Raw genomic sequence first — 16,544 nt, 5'->3', positions numbered from 1 at the left:
ATGATCTCAGGGTCCTGGGATCGAGTCCCACATCGGGCTCTCTGCTCAGCAAGAAGCCTGCTTCCCTCTCTCTCTCTCTCTCTCTGCCTGCCTCTCCGTCTACTTGCGATCTCTCTCTGTCAAATAAATAAATAAAATCTTTAAAAAAAAAAAAAAAGAAAATTACTTATTTTATAATTGTAATAGAATAGAAATAATAGATCTGCATTATCCAATATGGTAGCCTCTACTGCATGTGACTATTTGAATTTACATCAATTAAAATCAAATAAAATGGGCACCTGGGTGGCTCAATGGGTTAAGCCTCTGCCTGTGGCTTGGGTTATGGTCTCAGGTTCCTGGGATCGAGCCCTGCATTGGGCTCTCCGCTCATCAGGGAAATGCTTCCCCCCCTCTCTCTCTGCCTAACTCTGCCTACTTGTGATCTCTCTCTGTCAAACAAATAAATAAAACAAAAAAAAATCAAATAAAACAAAAGATACAGTTTCTCAGTCAACTCCTCAAGTGAGGCATGTAGTTAATGACTACTATACTAGACAATGCAGAAACATTTCTATTATCACAAAACATTCTATCACAAAAGCATTGCTGTAGGGGCGCCTGGGTGGCTCCGTGGGTTAAAGCCTCTGCCTTTGGCTCAGGTCATGATCCCAGGGTCCTGGGATCGAGTACCGCATCGGGCTCTCTGCTCGGCAGGGAGCCTTCTTCCTCCTCTCTCTCTCTGCCTGCTTCTCTGCCTACTTGTGATCTCTGTCAAATAAATAAATAAAATCTTAAAAAAAAAAAGCATTGCTGTAGACAATGTCAGTTTCCAATATTCAAGTAACTAAAATAATTTTTAACATGAAAAAATTTTATAGACACCCAAGATAGGGATTTTAAGTGTAGTATTGATTGAAAACACATAATATGGCAAAAACCTACAGTAAATGTAATAAAATAAGAATTCATTTAAAAGTGTTGCTGGTCACCAGGGCATCTAGATATACTTGGAAAATAGTACACGTGTGAGACGGATGGTTTACTCAGCTTGCAGGCTCAATGTGCCGCATATGGCCTCAAGGACATGATCGTCCACAGCCCTAAAATCAGGCCGTGAGGTAATGCTCTGCTTTTCCTCTAAGATGCCTCTGATCTTTGTGTATGTGTACCTTTCATACATTGCCTTATATTAGTTAGGGTTTGTGTGTCTTTTCCCAAAGCTGAATCATAAGATCCTCAAGAGCGTGAATCTCGCTTCCTAAGAAGCGTCTCAGAATGAGCATCCTTGCTCAATCAGCCTCATGATGCTAACCAGAGCAACCCACCAAGGTTACTTCGTTACCTTCTTACTGAATCTGCTTGACGGCAGAAACGGGTTATGCCTATAAAGGAGATTTATACTCCGGTATAGTTCCAAACAAAATGTTGGCTCTAACCGGATGATGAAGGCTAATAAAACAATGTGTTATGTTTTTGGCCAGGCTTAAAAATGGCTGGCAAGATCAGTTCTCAACATGTGCAATGTCTAAATTAGAAAGGCATGGAACAACATTTCACATCTTACTTGTCAAGAGAAAAATAAATGGAAGAGGGCAGATCCCTATCCACAAGTATGCAGAAATCAATTAGAATAACTGTAGCTCGCAAATCAGAGAACACTCTCTGCCTGTCTGTAATAATTATTTGGCTTCTATTAACTAAGCCAGCATTCCGTGCTATCTTGCCGGCTACCCTGCCTCTAACTTCCTTCCAGAATCTCAAATCACATTGATCTTGATGTACGGCCTCCAAAAAGTTTCGGAAGCAACTTTCAAAATCTATTTGTCAGAATCTAGTTCCTTATGTCCATAGGAACATACAAAGCCAGAACATAGAAAGAGGAGCTGAGTAGTGCCTTCTCATGGACGTATTTAAGCAGAGGCTTGTCACCTGTCAGGAGACAGCTGGCCCATTAGCAAATACCCCAGGTAACAGTGCTCTTCTGTTAAAGTGTTAAAATTCTCTAATAATCTGAGTGAAAATGATCCCAAAGGTACCCTTCACATAGACATTAATGTCCAGGAATTAATTCATACCCCTATTTTCAGATTTTTAAATACCAACAATAGAAGTCATATGAAAATCATTAGAAAAAAACATGGGAACAAACAAAATGAGCAAATATAGGTTAATTTTAGCACATTTAGCTAAATCTAGGTAAATTCAACACATTTAGGTAAATTTTAGCACATTTAGACAATGGCTATCAGGTTCCTTCCAATAAATCAGGTAGTGGAAGAATATTAGCATAAGAAAATGTTCATGTCATATTACTAAATGAAGAAAAAGATGAGTGAGTGTACCATACAGACTATGATTTGGGTAATTAAAAAATATATATATAAGCATTAAGACATTGGAAAGTCAGAGATTGAATGTTAAAGGTTAAATATTTGATTTTATGGGAGATTAATTTCTTTTGTGCTTTTTTGGTACTTTCTAAGTTTTCTGTAAGTCATTTTTATTTCTCTGTGTATATGTATATATGTGCTTGTGTGTGTGTGTATGTATATGTAATACAAACTTATTTTCTAGACCCAACAAAAACATAAAAAAAAAACATACAAATGAAAGAAAAAGATAACCAGAGACAGCAATTTTTATATGGCTTTTATATGGTTGTATATACATATACAACTGGGTATGAAGAAAGAGGCTGAAATCCCAGAATGGATACTTTAAAAATAATGTAAAGGCTTCAGAGAATAAAATTAGTCCTATTTGGAAGACAAGGTATGTATTTTGAGTCTCAATGTTGCCTACTCCCTATACTCAGTAAGGCACACGATGGAACAGGACAAAAATACCCCACGTAAGCATAGTTCTCTGGAGGAGCGCTGGGATGGGGACTGAAGTACACGGTACCATGGCCCCTGCCTCCCCCATCCTAACATACCCTCTACCATTTTGACCCACCGTCTGAACCCCAGTCCTACTGTTCCACTCTTGAGTCCTGAACAAGTTAACTTCTTTCAACCTCAGCCTGCTCATCTGTTAGAATATTAAGGATACACATCTTGGGGCGCCTGGGTGGCTCAGTGGGTTAAAGCCTCTGCCTTTGGCTCAGGTCATGATCCCAGGGTCCTGGGATCGAGCCCCGCATCAGGCTCTCTGTTCGGCAGGGAGCCTGCTTCCTCTTCTCTCTCTCTCTGCCTGCCTCTCTGCCTACTTGTGATTTCTCTCTTGTCAAATAAAAAAAAATAAAAATCTTTGAAAAAAAAAAAAAAAGAATACACATCTTGCCAATTTTAACTATTGAAGACTATGTAGGGTAATATACGTAAACATTCACACAGTACCTGGCACATACATGTCCACGAAATAGTAGCTATTTTTAAGAACAAAAAAATGAAATGTTCATATTACTGTGGAAGTTGTATTTTCTGGGTATGTATGTCCCACAAATAACTGAATCTGTTTTTAGGTAAAATCCTTCAGCAATTTTACAGTGGAGTCAGATAGGCTGAAATGAACCAGCTACTGAGGGGTCACTAACCAATCTGGAAATAAACACAATGCAAAGCTGAACTGCCAAACCACAGCCAGTATCAGGAACACCACTCAGGGGGCCACCGTCCAAGGGAAGTGCTGCTTGCCGCTCACTCATCTATTCATCAGTTACCGTGCTTCATTCAAAAACACAGGAGTGTCCACAGTGCATCCCAAGGAAGGACTGGGGAGCGATCACAGTGTACTGTAATGAAACACCCATGGCAGCACCCACAGTTTACCTCAAGGACATGAATCAATCAGGTCCCTAACCTGATGATCCCTAATCTTTGTAGGTGTGTGTGTGTGTAAAATTCAACATGATGACTGCCTTAGTAAAAGGTATATACAGCTGACCCTTGAATGATGTAGGTATGAATGGTATGCATCCACTTATATGCAGATTTTTTTCAAGATTTATTTATTTGAGAGAGGGAGAAAAACGTGAACAGGAGGGGCAGACGGAGAGGGAAGATGCATAGCAAGCAGACTCCACTCTGAGCACAGAGATGGACAGAGACCAACATGGAGCTCAATCTCATGACCCTGAGATCAGGACCTGATCTGAAACCAAGAATTGGATGCTCAAATTGGGTGCTTGCACCACCCAAGCGCCCGGCAGATTTTTTTTTTTTCAATAAATGCAGTACCGTACTATAAATGTATCTTCTCTTACGATTTTTTTAAACATTCTTTTCTCTAGCTTACTTCATTTTGAGAATATAGTATATAATACATATAACATACAAAATATGTATTATTCAACTTTATGTTATCGGTAAGGCTTCCAGCTAATAGTAGTAGGCTATTAGTAGTTATGTTTTTAGGGAGTCAAAAGTTATAATGGGGTTTTTCAACTGCATTGAAAAGTTATAATGGGGTTTTCAATCCCTGCATTGTTCATGGGTCAACTTGACTTAGTACTAAGGAAGCAAATGAGGGGTACTATCTCGGAGAAGGTTTCGCAGAAAAAGTATGAGTCAGTCTTACTAATTTAGTTAGTTTACCCACAAAGATGAGGGGAGGCAAAAAGCCGTTGCAAGGCTGGGCAGAGGCAGCAAAACATCAAAGGCCATAATCTGCTTATGATCTCGAGGTGCTTAGGTACCAACATGACAGGCAATCCCAGCGCTGACCAAGCACTAATGGGTGTCAAGTATTCGCTCAGGCACTCCTTCCAACAACTTTGTCAGGGAATCGGACTCGTATTTTGAAGATGGAAAAAAATGAAGGCTTTGGGAAGTTAAGTCGCTTGACCAGAGTTGTACAAATGGTATGTGCCAGAAACTGCACTGGAACTCAGGTTTTACGCTACTCTCCAAGGGAAAGCAGGAAAAGGAGACTGTAAAAGGTCTTCTATCCTGTGCTCCAGAGTCTGATCTCCACTCCGAGTTATTCTACAGTTTTCAAACTTTGAGAAACAGAAACAATTTGTTCAAAAGAAAAAGAGCAATTTAAAACAGAATACATGAAATTGATGTAAAACAAAGCTGGTGAGGGACCCTAGAGGACAGACCCAAGAGAGGTCCAAGGAATCCTTAGGGTTCCTAGGAAGATGGTTTGAAATCTGCTATAACAGGCAGCTAAGAAGTGAGTTGGTACCAGCAGTGGCTTTGAAAGAAATGTACAAGTCCAGTGGATGAGATACTGAAATTAGCAAAGTCTTAGAAAGCTTCTGTCATCGTCTGGGTAAGGGGTGACTAAACCGAGGAGGACTTCTCCAGGATTTGGTGCCTGGCTGAATCTGACGGCAAGAAAAGGCATTAAGGGGGACTGTGAAATTTCTAGTTTAGGAAACTAGAATAATGTGAGATAGTTAGCTAAGATAAGACACCAGAGGACAGCTGAAGTGCTTGGAGGGAAGGCCTGAAGGCAGCTGGGTGTGCAGATCTAGAGCTGGAAGAGAAGCTGGACACAGGGATTTGGATGTGCAGGGAGAGGCGGAAGCCAGAGCAGTGGAGCACAGGACATCTCCCAGGAGAGCTTCAAGTAAGAAAAGGGTGGGTAATGAATGATACTCCCAGAGAACCAACGAGATGGATGGACAGGGGAGGAAACGATGTAGAAGGAGAGTGCCCAGAAATGCAGGAGTGACCCAGAGAGCAGGCATTTCGGAGCCAAGATGGCCCTGAGGTAGAAAAAGTGGTCAGTGGGACAGAGGGCTAAGAAGAGATGAAATAGGATGGCGTTTGACAAGAGGCCAAAGGATCTGGTGACCAAGGTAGGGCGGCCATGATGGCAGTGGCCTTGATAGGAGCAGCTATAGTGCCTTTTGTTAAAGAAAAAGACCTTTTAGAAATTATCTGTTCCTGAGAAACGTGGCTAAAATCTGGTTTCTGCTCGCTTTCCTCTGGGTCATATTTCCACAATACATTCTCCTTACTCTAATCCAAAAAAGCTTTGGAACAAAATATGACTCAATTCAAAGAAATTAATATTGAAATAATATTTCTGAAATGTACCATTGATATACAATATCACAGACAATCTGCCAGAGGATTTTAAGTTTCTGCTTCCACGCTTCAAGCATTTTTAAATGCTGAAACCCACTACACGTTTTGTTTCCTAAATTGGATTAAAAAGCAATTTTATACTCTGTCAATCAGCTCTACCAAGACATAAAGGGAGGACTGCATTAGTGTTTGCATGAAATAGAATTTCCATCACCCTAACAAAGTCCTGTGAATACTCCATTAGCATATACAATTACCAGGATGTTTTCCCCCACAAGCCTCTTAAAATCCCCATGAAATAAGTTTCTAGATTAACATTAGATGAGCTTTAAAAAAAAAGTGTAAATTTTTATTGGGAATGCATTTCTCTCATAACATTTTTCATTCTTTCCTCTCGATTTTCTCATGACTTTCCACACTCCGAGACTTAGAATTTAAAAACTACCTATCTCTTAGGCTGGATCCTCATGTCATTCCTGCGTCAAGCCCGGGCTATCCGGCTGGTAAAAAGAGCTTCAGGAGCATAGCAAGCTCCCTTCCCCCAGCACACTCAGGGGCTGCCCACTGTACCTCACTGTGTGGCTGGGAAGAAGAGCCCCTGACTTACTAGTGCCAGTATTTTAGGCAAAATGAAGATGAAAGCTTTCCACTTTCATCTGGTGGATGTGGATTTTCCCCCCTCAATGTCACCACCCACAGTACTCAGGCATCCCAAGCCCTTGGGACTCCCTCAGTCCCCAGCTGCTCAGCAGAATGGGTATGGAGCCTCCAGTTCTATGGGTGGGACCGCACAAGCTTGGAATTTCCTGCAGAGGTAGTGACTGGTCATAGGCTTCTATTCTTTTCTAAACTGTGTGCACAGGTGCCTTGGGGTTGCTGGGCTACTTGCTTTCTCATCCCAGTTTCAATCATAGTGGGTCTACTTTTACTTGCTTTGTTCACTAAAGCTTCATATAAGATTGTATAAGGAGGGAAAAAATGTTTATTGCTTTAAAATATCATTATTAGTTACTTGTCATTGTTGTTTTGGTGGCAAAGAGCAAGGATAGCCATTCAAGGCGGAAAAAAACAAAAAGTAGGAGACAGAGGTTGGTAATAAGTAACTCTTAATCAGCCAAAAGTTACAAACTGGGAATTCTGGAAAACAACAAGCCATAGCCAGAGCATGCTAGAGCCTCCCCTCAAATCTATAGGCCTAAAGGGACCCTGTGAGGACTCAAGGTCAGAGGCAATGCAGGGCCATTGTTACACTCTCTAGTTGTCCCGTTTCATACTAGGTTGTTTCAGAAGTACTTCTTAATGCATTTCTCTAGGCAGTGTCTGCTGTAGCCCAGGCAACAAGTACAAAAATAGAGCTGAAAGTACCAGCGAAAAGATGATGAAGGCCCAACACATGTCCAGTACCTACTATGTATGGATAAGTTACGCAATATAATTGCATTTACTTATCCTCAGACCTATGAAGCCTTTATTTTTATCCCCATTTTATCAAAAAGGAAATAGGCAGGGAGCTAATCAACACTCCCTTCCCATGGTTCCCTTTGGCCCGTGGACAAGAAGTAGTGAGAGTCCTTGTTTCAAATACTTCTGGACCCTGTTAACGACACCTCACAGGTCTGCCTAACTTAGGACACGATGTCTTGCTCTATCTTTACGTTAATACGTTTTCCAGGTAAGAATAGGAAGTCTATGTAATGGCCTGATGATTCAGAAAAGAATAAACACACATGGCTAACAATGTTAGCCAATTAAACAATGTTTAATGCAGGCGCCCCTGCATTAAAGATTTAAATGTAAGACCCAAAACTATAGGGGCATCTGGGTGGCTCAGTGGGTTAAAGCCTCTGCCTTCATCTTGGGTCATGATCTCAGGGTCCTGGGATCGAGCATCATATCGGGCTCTCTGCTCAGCAGGGAGCCTGCTTCCCCGCCTCCCCCCACCCCAGCCTCTCTCTCTGCCTGCCTCTCTGCCTACTTGTGATCTCTGTCTATCAAATAAATAAATAAAATCTTTTAAAAAAAAAAAAGACCCAAAACTATAAAACCCCTAGAAGAAGGGAGATGCCTCATAATATTGGTCTTGGCAATGATTTCTTGGATGGAACACCAAAAGAATAGGTAACAGAAGTAAAAATAAATAAGTGGGCCTCTATCAAAACAAAGAGCCACTGTACAGCATAGAAAACCAACAACAGAGTGAAACAGCAACCTATGGAATGGGAGAAAATATTTGCAAATTATACACTTGATAAGGGGTTAACATCCAAGATACACAGGAAACGCCTACAATTCAAATAGCAAATAAACAAAACAAAGCAAAATAACTTGAAAAATAAATGGACAAAAGACATCAATAGCCATTTCTCCAAAGGAGACATACAGATGGTCAACAAGTACATGAAAAGATGCTCGGCAGTGCCTGGGTGGCTCGGTCAGTTAAGCATCCGATTCTTGATTTCAGCTCACATCATGATCTCAGGGTCAGGAGATGGAGACGCACCCATCAGGCTCCCCACTAGGCATGGAGCCTGTTTAAGATTTTTTCTCTCTCCCTCCCCCAACTCACTCACTCACTCACTCTCTCTCTCAAAAAAAAAAAAAAAATGCTCAATATCACAAATTATCAGGGAAGTATAAATCAACACCACAATGAGCTATCATCTCATACAAGTTAGGATGTGTGAGGCCACTGTCCAAAAAAAAAAAAAAAAGACTATGACAAGTGTTAGTGAGAAAGTGGAAAAACTGGAACTCTTGTGCACTGTTAGTGGGAATGCAAACTGGTGCAGCCGCTGTGGAAAACAGTATGGAGGTTCCTCAAAAAATTAAAATAGTGGGGTGCCTGGGTGGCTCAGTTGTTTGGGTGACTCAGGTCATGATCCCAGAGTCCTGGGATTGAGCCCCACATCAGGCTCTCTGCTCAGCAAGGAGCCTGCTTCTCCCTTCCCCTCTGCCTGCTGCTCCCCAAGCTTGTGCTCTCTCCCTCTCTGTCAAATAAATAAATCAAGTCTAAAAAAATAAAAAAAATTAAAATTGTATTGCCATATGACCCAGCAAAGCCACCGTGGCATTCATTCAAAAGAACTGAAAACATGATCTTGAAGAGGTATTTGCATGTCAATGTTTACTGCAGCATTATTCACAATAGCCAAAAAAGTGGCGACAACCTAAATTTCCATAACAGATGAATGGATAAAGAAAATGTTATATACATCACAATGGAATATTATTCAACCTTAAAGAACGGAATCCTGTCCTGTGCTGTGACGTGGATGAACCTGTAGGACATTATGTGAGATGAGATAAGCCAGTCACAGGACAAATACTAAGGATTCAACCAATGTGACCTATCTAAAGTATTCACACTCATAGAAGCAGAAAGTAGAAAGTGGTTATCTGGGGCCGGGAGGAAAAGGGAGAAACGGAGAGGTCCTGGTTCAATGAGTATGGAGTTCCAGATATGCAAGATGAAAAGTTCTGACAACAATGTACATACAGTTAATAATACTTAAAAATTTGTTGAGGTAGATTTCATTATTTGTATTTTTTATGATTAAAAAAATGAGGAAGTAAATCATCCAGAAAACAGTTACTGAGAATATTTTAGAGTGTCTGAAGGCACAAGGTTAAAAGACTTGGGCTTTAATTCAGGTTAGAAGATAGCCTTTTTAAGGTCAGAGAACCATGAAAATCTGATGATCCTCTTCCAAAAAGAATAAATATACCCGCAATACCCTAACACAATGTTCAAGTTTAGAGCCCCATGTTGATTTTTTAAAATATGTATATGTCATGTGACTCTGATTCCTAAGTATTAAAAATGCACAGGAAAATAAGGCTAGAAAGAGTCTTAAATAGGATTAGATGACAGGATTATGAAAAATTTCTTTATACCTTTTTCTATTACAGAAATTTATTTTTACACCACCAGTACGGGGGGGGAAACAAGTCTAATGCTGCTTGTAACCAACCAGTACATTAGTCTTGTTTTGGAAAGGTGCCAGAAAATGAAATTTGTCTTTAGCACCCTAAAGGAATTAATGAAATAACCTCTAAGCCAAGAAGGAGTCTCTTCACAGGGAAAGACTTGCAGTGTAGACACAGCATCCTAAGAGTATGGAGCACTAGTGAAAACTCAGATCCTTGCAGAGTGATGAATCACTGACAGAAAAGCACCATCCTCCCACATAAATCTCGACATTGCTAATGATTTCTTGAGTAGTACACCAAAAGCATAGACACCAAAGCAAAATACACACATGGGACTGTATCAAATAAAAAGCTCCTGTGCTGCAAAGGAAACAAAATAGATCAGGGTGGGTGGGGAAGCATATACGCAAGGAAAGCAGGACAAAAAGCTAAAACTAAAAATCCAATAAACCATAACAATATATAGATGAAGAAACAGAACAGAAATGAGCTCAGCCCTTCATTTGTCCAGCAACTTAAGTGAAATTTTCTTTAAAAAATGAAGAATATTCCCTTTAAATCCAAAGCTTTTATTTTAATACCATTAAATGGAAGACATCCTCTAATGGTTTAGAGATTTCATCTCTTTGAACTGTGTCCCCAGTTCTCAAAAATCAGCAGCATCAAGACCCTAAAACCACTAGTCATCCTCCACAAAGAGGCAACAGTGATTCCATAATCAATGCACTGCAGTGCGAGACCACAGGGCCGAGAGACTGATTCTGGGATGAGGAAGGAACAGGTTTCCTGGTGGTGACTTTTAATAATGGGGGTGAAGGAGGAGTACAATATCTTCAGAGGAAGCAAAGAAGGAAGAGGAGGAGAATCTTTCTGGAACAATGAACAGACTGTTAGAAGTAGCTAGAGAAAGTGATAAACAAGTTGGGTTACATTATAAAAAAAAATCTGGAAGAACCATTCACGGAGTTTATATCTTCCTTTGTAGGGCTGGGGACGCAGCTGCAGTCCATCAGGCGGGAGTCACACAATTCGGTTTATAATAATGAGCCTCTGGGCTGCTTCCTCTTTATAATCTGCTACAATCTAAAGCCTCAGAAATCCTTGTGTTTTAGGTATACCTGACTACTTACAAGGCTCCCTTCAAAACAGAGGACCATGGCTTTTTACTATTTTTATTTACTTCCTGGTCCTGAGGTGTGTGTAGGAGACTCCCTACTTCGCACATCTGCAGGTGAAGAGTGTTCCTAAGAGTAACCCTCCTGGAGTAAATAATTATATTTTTCACTGGATGTTGAAATATTAACTATGCACCTCTGCTTAATAGAATACCAGATAGACCTAAGCTGGACACTCACGGAAGGCAGTTCTCAGCTATTCTATTTGGTGTTTTTCTCCTTCTAACAGCATGCCGTTGCTAAAAATTCCTCTGGTAGACCACTGATGACTTCCTGTGAAGCTGTGGAAGTGTTTAAGATAGGAGACTATCTTGAGGAAATCTGAATTGTCCACGAGTGCCTTGGGAAGTCACGTGCTCGCCATCATTTAAAGGCTTCAAGTCTAGGCTGGTCTGCAACTTGGTGGGATGGAGGGGGTGGGGGGGTAATAGGGTGATATTGAAGTGTGAGAGAACCCAGAACCAGTTCAGGCTCTGTCGCTTACTAGCTGTGTGACCGAGAGAAGGTCACGTAACCTCTCCAAACCTGCAGCGCACTCATCTGTGGAGCAGGGGTAATAGTCTGATATGCCTTGCCAGTGTTGTTATGCAAAATAAATGAGAAGGCATATGCAATTCACTTACCACTATGCTTGGCACACAGTAAACATGCAATAAAAACCAATATTAAAAATAATCATCACAATATCACTACGAGGAGAGATTCAAGCTAAGGTGTCCTAGATGATCTCTGAGGTCCCTTCTTACACCAAGAGCCTAAGAGTTCTTATCTTTCATTGATGTCTCATTAGAATTAAGGCTACCTTCTGCCTGAAAAGGCACCTGTGTGTGTATGTGTCTACACATATGTGTAGTGTGTGTGTGTGTTTACTAAAGTATTAGCAAGCAGTCCAAAAAATAGATCATGTATAAAGGATGTTTATAACAGCCTGCAAATAGTACACATGTACCAGAGGTTTGTGGTTAATTCTGCACATAATTCTGAACAGTGACTCACAGGGCCTTTTCCCCATGGAAATGTCAATAGATGAAGAAGATCTGGAAACAAGTTTCTCCTCAGCACAATAACCAACAAAGCAAAGTGGTAGAGAATCAGCTTACCTAAGCACCCTATCTTTTCTCCAGTTAACAAGTAGAGTGAAATCAAATATTTCAAATATTTCCACTTTTAGAAAGAATTTTATTTTGCAGGTGGAGGGCCAGCTGACTAGGTCAAAATCTTCCAAGGTAGCCTTAAACTATTTCCTGGGGCTTTTAATATTCTTCTAAAGGCTCAATCAACCATTTAAGACCCTTATCATAAAATTACACTACATCTTCTCCTTAAATATCTAACCAGCAAGTACCAGTTTCTTACCTTGTGCACTAAGATGACAAAGCTCTGGGATAACTGGAAGAGTTAGGACCCAGTGTCCAGACTTGAGGGGCCTCCAACAAGTCCAATATCAATAATTTTAATACTTTATGAACATACAATATTGAAGTTTTTCAAAGAACTTTGACTATATTATCTCAATTGGTCTTTATCACAAAAGGGAATATTTATATTTTTATTTTCATCTGAAAAATGAGGGAAAACTTTAGAGTTCAGAGATGCTAAGCCCCAAACTCCCATGGCTAATGAATGACAGAATCAGAACTTGAACCCAAATTTTTGTCTCCAAATCTAGGACTCTACTGCTCAATGCTACTTCTAAAAGAGCTTATTTATGCTCATAGAATAACTCTGAATTGGATATGGCATTCAATAAATAGTAATTGATGACCTAAGTCGACTGTGTAATTCAGGACAATATTTTCATGATTAGCTTTAAAATTTAATCAAATTGGAATGAACATTCTTAACTTAGTCGAAAAGATGTTAAATAAAGAAATACATTTTATCCTAAGTCTACAAGTACTATGTTGGTCACTATCCACTGGAACTAGAGTGGATCCTTCACCAGCTGTGGCACTGTGCACCACTGTTCGGATTTCTGTTTTGCGAGACAACGAGCACGACCTGAGTCAAAGCTCAGAAATGATGTTAGGTCACCTATCTCTGTCACTGAGATTATCAACAAAATAAATAAAAGTAGGTAACTCTACAAATCCTCACATACACACACACATGCGCACATACACAACCCTCTTGCCACAGTACTGTAAGAAAACAAAATAGCCTTCCTTGGTCATTTTTTGCCAGTGAAACTCTTCCTCAGAAATTTGAAAGACAACTATGCCTGAGGTACCCTGTATGAATCATTTCCCAGAGGTCAAAATGTGCTTTATAACATTGAGAAGTGGAAAATAGCACTCAGCAATGTGCCTCTCACATAGCAGGTACTCAAATATAGGTAAATTATAAATACACATCCATCTCCTAAATAAAAGATTACAGAAATATCCTCTATTGGGATTTGACTCCCTTTCAAAATAAAATTCAAGAACAAAATATATGGGAAACACTGGGTATTGTCAATCATGTGGTTAAAAATTAAGATAAACATTTCCTACTAAGTATACCTCCTTAAAATGGCACTCACAAGTCAAAAGAAAAATACTACTTCATACTTTGAGGTTCTCCTTCCTATTTTCTTGCCAATAGATTAACAATTATTTATTTATAGAGACACAGAATGTCACATTAATCAGTATTTTTTTTAACCATTTATATTCAAAACTAGGTTCATTTCCCAAGTTGGTATAAGTTAAGACTGTAACTGGTGTGAAATTCCTATAAAATGCATCAACACTCTTGGGGTCTCCATGGTTTGCCAATTTCAGGCTTCCTGGCCTGACCTGCCTAAGCCAGGTCTATCAATTTACCCTAATTATATAAAGCCCCCAAATCGGCCCAAAGCCTCTTGAATGGAGCTTTTGCTTAAAAATGAAGCTGATAACCATGGACTATACAGGGCCTCAACATTCAATGGCTGCAATTCATTTTTTTTTTTAAGATTTTATTTATTTATTTGACAGAGAGAGATCACAAGTAGGCAGAGAGGCAGGCAGAGAGAGAGGAAGGGAAGCAGGCTCCCTGCTGAGCAGAGAGCCCGATGCGGGACTCGATCCCAGGACCCTGAGATCATGACCTGAGCCAAAGGCAGCGGCTTAACCCACTGAGCCACCCAGGCGCCCCGGCTGCAATTCATTTTTTTCTACTGGGCGTATTCGAGACATGACATTGTGGTCACTGAACACTTTCTCTACCATCGTAACGAGTTCCTGTGGGGATTCCACAGACTCACTTTTGGCACGTGAGGATTGAATTCCACAGCTCTATGAATGGCCTCTACTGCATTCATCTCTGCTGTGCTCAGCCCCCGCCGAGATGCAGCCTCGGGAGAGAATCTGAAAAGCAGAAAGACAAACACCATCCAGTTGGGACCACTGCTTGGGCATCAACCTGGAAAGGCGTCTACATGTCAAGGGCCCATAAAACCACAGCGAGTCAATGGCATGAGCTCTCCAAACCTCCACTACATGGAACCTCTGAGTGACCCCTAAGACCGAGGCCAACAAAAACCCCAGCAGAAGCAGAAAGCGTGCTTGCATCTAATCTTGGCAGGAATTAAATTCGGCTGTCAAGTCTGTCTGTCTAAATAGCTAATCTAAATGTTCTAGGAGGTACCTGCTTAGGTCAGGGGAGGGGGTAGGACTGACAAGGGCAGACAGTATAGGCAAAAGAGAAAACTAGGTTACAGAAGAGCGTACTTGGTTAAAAACAGAACTGGGGAGAATTTTCAAGGAAGCTCCCAACCCAATGTCAGTGCTGCAAGGCAGCATCCACTGCAGGCCAGCCTGCTTGGGGCCGTTCCGGCAGGGGGTGTGCATGCCCAAACTGTGGGCGAGACACCTGCCCGAGTGAATGAAAAAAACCAGACCATGCAATCTCTTTCTCACCTCACACCCAGGGCTAACTCCAGAGCTGTGCTTGGCAGGCAGACACCACAGGGGAAGCTGTGACAACCCTGGCCCTGCCCTCCCAAGCTGGAGTCGCTGTGTAGGGAGAAAAGATGTTGCAGTAGGTACTGGCGATCTACAGGATAAAAAAGAATGAAAGAAAATTACTTCGGTCTTGAAGTGCACACACACTTAACAGCAAACCTGTCTGACATAGCAGAGGCTGTTTTCTTTTCCTGGGATCTGCTTTTCAGTGCTTCAGAGGGATTATATCAGGGAAACAAGCGTTTGTGAACTCAAGAACAGTTAAGCCAACTGTTCTCTTTCACCTGCCAGTCATCTCGGGTGTTTATGGAAATTCTCTAGGCCAAAGTCACCTGCCTGAATAAAATGGGCAAAGGTCCCACTGAGATGACAACTCAAAGCCAACAGACCCTGGGTCGGCGGTTAGTTGGGAACTGAGGAGTCAAAGAATGGAAGATGATCAACCCCTCTGCCATCTCACATGTTTGTTAGGGCTACTACCAGGTCATGGACTGCTGAAGGAAGAGGAATACGCAAAAAATGAATAAAAGGAAGGCATTTTGTGTAAGTCCCAAGCAGGCCTTTCGGTATCTACTGTCTGGCAAAAAAAAAAAAAAAAAAAAAAAGTCACCTCAGAGGTATGAAATTTCACATAAATCCCTCTTTAGGGACCCATCCACCCCTACGATACCTGGGGATATATATTCCCTCCTTCTAGTAGTGAAAGAAAAGATCAGCAGGTTTTAGAAAATGCATGCTCATAAGCGGGGGTCTCAAAGACTAAGAGAAACTTCCAAAGAAGCCCTCAGAGGCAACACATCTCCTTAAGTCGAGTCAGAGAGTTAGTACCACACAAGTCATTATTCACTTACTTGTCAGAGACAGCTCTTGCTTTGAGCAAGGCAGCTGTATAGCATATTGTGGCCGACTTTGGTAAGCTTATATCTGTTAGAGAAAAAGAAAGTAGAAAATCTTATAAGTCTGCAGAAATAAACAGCAATTATTTTTAATCTACTAGCATTTTAATTATGTAAGTCCAATAAAGCATAAATTAAGAATATTTTAATGCATATAAGACACAGCTACTTCTTATGTATCAGGGCAGTAAGTGAAACTAACGGTAATTCATATTTTTGTGAATAATTCATGTTTAAAATCCGCCAGATCGGGCACCTGGGTGGCTCAGTGGTTTGGGCCTCTGCCTTCGGCTCAGGTCACGATCTCAGGGTCCTGGGATCGAGCCCCGCATCAGGCTCTCTGCTTGGCAGGGAGCCTACTTTTCCCTCTCTCTCTGCCTGCCTCTCTGCCTGCTTGTGATCTCTCTCTCTGTGTCAAAATAAATAAATAAAATCTAAAAAAAAAAAAAATCTGCCAGACTGACTCTTGAGCAGTCATCTTCTATTCAAGATATGGATTTTCATATATTGAGCATAATTAAGCAGAGAATAGCTATAAATATATAAATGTAAACATTACAGGATTGCCCTTGATCTCATAAAAAGCAGCTAGGACCTCTATGTCACTTATGAAAAATTCTCAACGGGGTATAATATACTAATGTGAAAAAA

At 40.8% G+C, this 16,544-nt stretch overlaps 1 protein-coding gene across 10 annotated transcripts in view; it reads right to left on the bottom strand.

Moving 5' to 3' along the window:
* Nucleotides 1-16,544, bottom strand: part of ST7 (suppression of tumorigenicity 7) — a 242,932-nt gene that overhangs the window by 23,574 nt on the left and 202,814 nt on the right. For 8 of the 10 annotated variants that reach the window (XR_007121535.1, XM_047695088.1, XM_047695090.1 and 5 more), the window contains 2 exons: nucleotides 15,849-15,921; nucleotides 14,298-14,400 (listed from right to left, as the gene is read on the bottom strand). Coding sequence is in view for 9 of the 10 variants with exons in the window: in XM_047695088.1 (XP_047551044.1) it covers nucleotides 14,298-14,400; nucleotides 15,849-15,921 (176 nt within the window). In the remaining variant the exon portion in view is untranslated. Of the gene's footprint in view, nucleotides 1-14,297; nucleotides 14,401-14,952; nucleotides 15,089-15,848; nucleotides 15,922-16,544 lie in introns of all 10 variants that reach the window. The other 2 variants (XM_047695095.1, XM_047695094.1) reach the window with 1 other exon arrangement.

This window comes from Lutra lutra, chromosome 11, assembly GCF_902655055.1.
Source record: "Lutra lutra chromosome 11, mLutLut1.2, whole genome shotgun sequence".
Lineage (NCBI taxonomy): Eukaryota > Metazoa > Chordata > Mammalia > Carnivora > Mustelidae > Lutra > Lutra lutra.
Note: the sequence above shows the minus strand (reverse complement) of the source record. Positions and strands in the feature narration are given on the sequence as shown.